The 6,714-nt window shown below is 55.5% G+C and overlaps 4 protein-coding genes across 4 annotated transcripts; 2 read left to right on the forward strand and 2 right to left on the reverse strand.

Annotated features, from left to right (window-relative positions):
* Positions 1 to 1,487: 1,487 nt before the first annotated feature.
* Positions 1,488 to 2,270, forward strand: BO80DRAFT_101694 (uncharacterized protein). Its single transcript, XM_025713340.1, has one exon. It carries the CDS (start codon positions 1,681 to 1,683, stop codon positions 2,125 to 2,127), a length of 447 nt encoding a protein of 148 aa, XP_025574883.1. The 5' UTR covers positions 1,488 to 1,680; the 3' UTR covers positions 2,128 to 2,270.
* Positions 2,271 to 3,315: 1,045 nt separating this feature from the next.
* BO80DRAFT_356857 (phosphotransferase family protein) lies at positions 3,316 to 4,531 on the reverse strand (the record flags this gene model as incomplete). Its single annotated transcript, XM_025715810.1, has 3 exons — positions 3,316 to 4,015; positions 4,055 to 4,380; positions 4,433 to 4,531. The coding sequence occupies 3 exons, from the start codon at positions 4,529 to 4,531 to the stop codon at positions 3,316 to 3,318; spliced, it is 1,125 nt and encodes a 374-aa protein (XP_025574884.1).
* Positions 4,532 to 4,814: 283 nt separating this feature from the next.
* Positions 4,815 to 5,907, forward strand: BO80DRAFT_425712 (DUTPase Dut). Its single transcript, XM_025719583.1, has 3 exons — positions 4,815 to 5,311; positions 5,413 to 5,585; positions 5,694 to 5,907. The coding sequence occupies exons 1-3, from the start codon at positions 4,996 to 4,998 to the stop codon at positions 5,775 to 5,777; spliced, it is 573 nt and encodes a 190-aa protein (XP_025574885.1). The 5' UTR covers positions 4,815 to 4,995; the 3' UTR covers positions 5,778 to 5,907.
* Positions 5,908 to 5,953: 46 nt separating this feature from the next.
* Positions 5,954 to 6,714, reverse strand: BO80DRAFT_101941 (uncharacterized protein; the record flags this gene model as incomplete). Its single annotated transcript, XM_025713343.1, has 1 exon — positions 5,954 to 6,714. A coding segment is annotated over one exon (595 nt), but the record flags the coding sequence as incomplete, so codon positions are not given.

Here is a 6,714-nt window from a genome sequence, read left to right on the forward strand (position 1 = left end):
CCCCCCCCCCCCTTCCTCCTCTACGGTTCGGTACCTAAAGATTATCGCCCGCAGGTGAATGGCCCGTCCGCCACGATTTATCTCCCAACCACGATGAAGGAAGGTCGCACTCGGTCCCTAAGGCGACAAGGCTGCAGTCCACCCTCGATGGCTGACCGCCACGGGAAGGACGCCCCAGTGTCCCTTCCAGTCCTCCCTACTGGACAATCGGCCGCCTAGTCCGTCGCACAACTGCAGACGGGCTCGCACGATAATTCAGAGCAGGGATATGCATCATGTGCGGAGGACAGCGTGATATGTGGGAAGGAAGGAAAAGAGGAGGCGGCGGCGGCGGCGGCAGCGGAAGAGGAGAAGCGACTCTGGGAATGAGGCTAAACACTAAACAGAAAAGCAAATGCAAAGCAAACCAAATTAAATAATATATAGGTTTATAATCTTTTATCCTGTCAAAAAACAGCAAAATAAAAAAAGAAATAAAAAAGAAATCCAAAATCCAAATGGGTGAAGCACTCGAGATAGAAGCCTAACTAAACAGCCTCGGTGACCCGGTGCGACGACTAGCAAGCACCACTACTTCACTCACCATTGACTGCCGTTGCTGAACCACGACCCCGTAACAACTCCGACTCCGACTCCGTGTGAGGGCAGGATCGAGGATACGGCGACCGAGTACAAAGAGGAATGGGGCTCAGGGCAGGCAGCGACACAGATCACACACAGAGCACGCTGTCCGAGTCTGGCCCTCCCCCTCCCGATCCTGTCTTACTACGCAGTATCGTCTGATTAATCCGCGGCTTTCTGGGAGCAGGCTGGCCGCGGCCTTTGCTCGTCCAGCGCTCGGGTGATAATTCCGCACTGGTTTGTCAGGATGGGTTCGATCCGTGCATATCCAGTACCGTGAATCCGAACGGGTCTCTGTCTGGGGCGCCGGTTAGCCAGAGGGTCCCTTAAGCCCGGTCAGGAAAGGTTGGGAGGAGCCGGGACGTTGTGGAAATTACCAGTAGGACGGGATCAAGGCTCCATTATTATTTTGTGCTGCCACTTTGCCAGCTTGCCAAGTATGTACCCTGTACAGAATGAGCTGATGTGCTGATGTGCTGCCGAGAGCAAACTGGAACGAAGGGGAGGGAAGTGCACCTACCAGGCAATAATGAAGTCTGACATGCAGCAGAGCGAAGCGGATGAACTTGTCTTGTCTTGTTCAGGAAGGTCGACGGTACCTCAGCAGTGGAAGGGCCGACTAGTTTGGGCCCCTAGCCGGGTGGATAGTGGACTAGACCACGGAGTAATTTAGTACGACGACTAGGACGGTAGGATCATAGGATGGGACTCCCAAGGCCCAACTGTCACTCTGCAGATGATCGGGACGTATCGCAACCCGGCCCCACGTTTCCCCCCCCCCTCTTCGTGGGTTTTTAGTCGCTCGTCCTCTTGAGTCTGAGTAGCCGCGCCGGTCGCTCCACTCGTCGTCAGTGCACGACTCAAGTCGGCCCCCGAGGGCACACGCTTGAAGAATGCGATCGCGGTGCTGATCCCAATATGAACTGCAGCTATCCCGTTATTCTTGTCTTCATCGACCGGACAACGTTGCATTCAGAGCGGGTGTGGTGGTCGGGGTCCCAGGAGTGCGTGGATGGGAGAAAGACTCTCACACCTTAATGTTCCGTCCGCATCCCAGACATGCTCTTAGACAGTCTGTCAGTCACCTTGCTGGACACTGCAATTGTCTCATGTCTCAACGGCGCCAACCACCGTGCTGCAATTCGGCAAAGGAAGAATCATCCAGATTCTACTCGATTGATCTCCAAACTACGTCTTTTTCCACCTACCGAGTTACCCAGATACTCAGCCAGTGAAATGGAGCAACTGGAAGCTAAGCTCCAACCACCCATGGCACCTAATAAAAGCAATATATACTCCGGCCGGTCCCCGAGCAGTGACTACGGCCCATCACCCAATCCACTCCCGGTCTTGAATCGTAGTACCACCAGCAACCATCCAATAATCACCGCTAATCAGCTAGAGGCGGCCCGCGCCGAAGCAGTTCCATCAGTGCACACTGCACTTTTGACTCCCTCCCACCCTATGGTTCCAACCTCCTCCGCCCGCCTCAGATGGTGCCCCTGATCCCAACCATCACTAGAGAGAATTTGGAAATGGCGTGGGCAGATCCTCATGTGAAGACGCCTTATGTCGATACTATCGAGACCTGGATGGTGGGTGGGCGGCGGTCCTGGTAGGTAGTTGTCGGATTTGAAACCGGACTTGTCTAGAGAAGTACGTACCTACATGCATGCCTTAGGCCGATCATTGGTCTTGGTTACATCGCTGCGAAGGAGGTAATTTATGACTGCGAAAGGTTATTTTATTGATGCCAGTGTGACTGAAATCATGCGAAAGTCGGACCTGGAGCATGGACAGTGAGCAGAGCCTGATGGAACTGGAAGGGTCCGGAAGAGCGCCATCGCCGCAGGATCAAAACGCATCGGAACTTTGCAGAAGAACACTTCCGAAGGGAAGATCGGAAGGGAAGAAAATCCTTCTGTCCTGCACTGCTGACTGCTGCGTAAAAGGAGGGAGCCTCGGGGGTTCTGGTCTTTCGAGCCGGGAGGTTCCACACCCGCCACTGACGTCGGGGGGAAAGGAAGGAGAGACGGAGACGGACGATCCTGCGGCGGTTCAAGTGGGATGGTCCGAGTGGCACTACGGAGTACTACTAGACAGTCATCTCTCCAATATCTCGTCTAGGGCTGGCAAGCAAGGAAATGCAGACCGGGAGCCGCACCCAATTAAGTGCCGCACGCTGACTCTGCGTTGGTCGCCCGTTACTGGGCCGCCCGCCCTGCCCTAGCGCAGATACGAGGCTCCAGCGTCATCGTCGCCAGCAATCATCTCACGGCATACGGCTCTGTGCAAGCCGTGCGTGGCTAGCGAGCAACTTAGCTAGCCACTATAATGCCACTCTCCTCCCCGGGCCCCCCTGCTGAGAGCCCCCCTGCTAGTGTATTCCCACCGCACAGTCTGACTGGCCCATGGACTGTTCGGCTTCCGTCCGCCTCCCGTGAAAAGGGCTAGGGTGTCTTGTTGCATGCATAGGGCCATCCTGCGGTATAGTACTGTTCCTGTTGTTGGAGATGAAGAAGAAGAATGAACCCACATCAGGATTCCCACTGTTGCTTCCTCTCGGAATCGCCGACTCGATTAATGCTCACGGCTGTTCCGGCTTACCGTACGTACATGGATAGCTATGCCACAAAGAGAACTAGATGACGACCCCACACCAGGTTCGCCGGGAAGGCTGGCCCATTCGTGAGCTTACAGTTTGCCCTTGGGGCGTATCTGAGCTTTTGCCTTTTTGACTCGTTTCCACGCCTCCAACGCGAATGGTACGGTAGACCTGGCATACTCGGCGGCGCGGGCACTACTGGCCTGCCTCAAAGCATACCGCGCCTTGATGCCGTGCATAATCACGGAGCTTCTCCATGCGAAGAAAGCATCGCCCCATGGTATGTCCCCGGTGGGGTCGTAGCCGGATACCTCCCGGTACCACTTTATACAGTCTGCCCGGGTGGGCAAGCCAGGCACCAGGTCCGAGCTGAAGGTCTCCCTTTTGTGATCCACCGAGTCCAGGAAGTAGGGACTAGTGAGGTTGCAGAGGTCGGCCAACGGATGCCCCACCGTGGCCATTTCCCAATCTAAAAGGCCAATGACTCGCGGCTCGGATTTGTGGAATATCATATTATCAATTTTATAGTCTCCGTGCACCAGCGTGCCGCGGTCCTGCGGCTGCGTTGTCTTGTCGGCAAAGAAGTGTACCATGTCCATGAAATGAGGCAGCTCTCCGACCGGCTCCTTGGTCTCCACATCCACGGCTTGTGCCTGGGCGTGAGCGACTGCTGTGAAGGTGGCGATCTGTCGATCAAAGTACCCCGTCGGTTTTCCGAACCCATCTAGTCCGATCAACTTGGGAATGACTCGATGGAACTTGGCTAATGTTCGGACCGCATCCTGCCAGCTGCGTGGTGGTTAGCTCTGCCGTGTAGCCGCGACAGACGGGACGTCGACAAGGGGGTTGGTGACGTACAGAGCCGTTCTCTCTGCGGGGTCGACCCCCGGCATGGCAGGATCAGTAAAGTGCCGTCCGTCCAGGAACTCCATGATGTAGAAGGGGGTTCCAATGACGCTGCTATCCTCACAGAGGCAGTATGCCTTGGGGACCGGGACGTCGGTTTGCTCCAGGGCATGGATGATTTTGTATTCCCGTTCGACTTTGTGAGCCGTCTTGGAGAGCAGCTTGCCCGGGGGCTTCTTGCGGAGGACGTATTTACTGCCATCGGCGGTGGTGATCTGGTAGGTGGGATTGGACTGGCCAAAGCCGAACTGTGGCAGGTGAGTCTAATGCGTGGAAATGAGATAGCCGGGTCACTGTTACCTGCTTCACATCTAAGGGGGTCTTGATAGCGGGTACATTGTGGTCGAGATAACGTTCCAGGGAGGGAACGTCGATAGGTTGACGGACTGCACCAGCCATGGTTCCAGCAAGCAATAAGAGTTTAAATTCTTGAGGATGTCTCTACACACTTCCCAGGACTATAAGGACAGTGTAACTGGGAAGCGGAGGACATGCTGGAGGTAAAACAGACCGGGGATAGGCCGAGGAGGAGGCTTCCCCAGGCCACGGACCGCGGCTAAGCCGTGCATTCCAGCTGGCTGCGGGGCCTCGGCTCCAGCCTCATCTCGATCCACCTGAGTCAGCAATTGCTAGACACAAAACCACACCAACTGTACAAAACGCCCATTAACGCGCCTCGCGTCTCACCGCCAGACGCGTCCCACGCTCCAATGGCAGCCCAACCCACCATGAAGGGCCTCGCCCTCGCATATCGTCAAACCCATCGACACACCGCATTTCTACCATTGCCATTGCAGCTGCCATTCTTCTTTCAGAACTCCTCCCGCAGAATCTCCTCCTCTTTCCTCCTCCACCACCAGATCATGACCAAGGAGACCACCCCTCCTCCCACCACTACCACCCACGAACCCCCCTCCCTTCCAGCCTCTCCCCTCGCCAAACGCACCAAGCCCAACACCACCACCACCACCACCACCGAATCATCCAAAATGGGCTCCAACGGCACCCCCCTCCCCCCTCTCCAAGTGAAGAAGCTCACTCCCACCGGCCGCGCCCCGACCCGCGGATCCGCCTTCGCCGCCGGCTACGACATCTACAGTTCCAAGGAGACCGTCGTGCCCGCCAAGGGCAAGGTCCTGGTTGACACGGGAATTGCCATTGCTGTACCGGAGGGAACATGTACGTTACCACCTACCCCCACTATCTAATTCTATTCCTCCGTCTCCAGACCAAGAAAAAAAGTATACATACTAACGAATAATTTTTGTATGATGAAATAGACGGCCGCATCGCCCCCCGCAGCGGTCTCGCCTCGAAACACTTCATCGATACCGGCGCGGGCGTCATCGACGCGGATTACCGGGGTGAAGTCAAGGTGTTGTTGTTTAATTTCTCGGATGTGGATTTTACGATTCAGGAGGGGGATCGTGTGGCGCAGTTGGTTTTGGAGAGGGTAATTCCCCCCTGTCCCTATCCCTATCCCTACCCTCATTTCTTTTTTGGGGTTTGGGATGTGGTTGGGGTTGTGGTTATGTTGTGGAATGAGGCTAACATGTGGCAGATCTATACCCCCGAGGTGGTGGTGGTTGAGGAATTGGCTGAGAGTGTTCGTGGCGCGGGGGGGTTTGGAAGTACGGGTGTTTAAAAAATTTTGGGGATGAGGTTTGGGGTTGGAATTGGTGGGTGGAATTGGGTGGGTTATGGCGTATGAATGAAAAGCATGGCATGAATGATATACCATTTACATTAGATTTAAATTCACATTTACATTGAAACCTAACTTCAACCAGAACACATGTTTATAATTTTGTTCGAGTGAGGCACATAGTAATGCTGTTTTTTAGTTCGCTGCATTTCATCGCTGGTCATGACTAGTAGTATGATAGTATAAGTATAAGTATAAGCATATACCCGAAATAAACCAACCTCACCATCTATGTTCTATGTACTATGCTATCCAAACCCCCCCCTCCCCCAACCTAAGCTCTCAACGAAACTGCATCGGCAAATCCTCCGCCCGCCACTCACTCGCCCGGAACTCCACATCCGGTTCTCGGAGGTACCGCGCATGCCGAACAACACGCACTTCAGCCGCTTTACTCTCGCGTAAATGTTCCTTCTTCTTCCGTTCTGCCTCACCGAGCAGTGTCTCGCTCTCATCGGGGATCAGAGCGCGCAGCTCGGCGTCGCGTGCCTCCAGAGTCTTCTCGAGCACGCTGTGCATACTCGCTAGTACCTTTACGGTTGACTGGGCGAGAGGGAGCTCGGTAGCGGGGACCTCATCCGGGGACACCCACGATTTAGTAGTGCGGAGGGCCGGGTCGGCGTTGAAGACGGCCTCGCGGAGTCGGGCGACCGTGAGGGCGGCGAACATGTCGCCGGTGCCGCTGAAGTAGCAATCCAGGGCGGGGACGTCAACGCGGAAAAGCCGTGGGGAGCCGTCGGAGCGGGTGGTTGAGCCGATGACGGTCAGGGTGTTGGGGAGGGGAGAGTCGGAGAGGTTGGCGATTTGGACGGAGGTGATGATCACGTGCGGGACGTTGTAGGTGGCGTGGATAGCGGTGATGGCGTCGGCGAGGGTG

The sequence above is a fragment of the Aspergillus ibericus genome, assembly GCF_003184845.1.
Source record: "Aspergillus ibericus CBS 121593 unplaced genomic scaffold BO80scaffold_22, whole genome shotgun sequence".
In the NCBI taxonomy this organism is placed as follows: Eukaryota; Fungi; Ascomycota; class Eurotiomycetes; order Eurotiales; family Aspergillaceae; genus Aspergillus; species Aspergillus ibericus.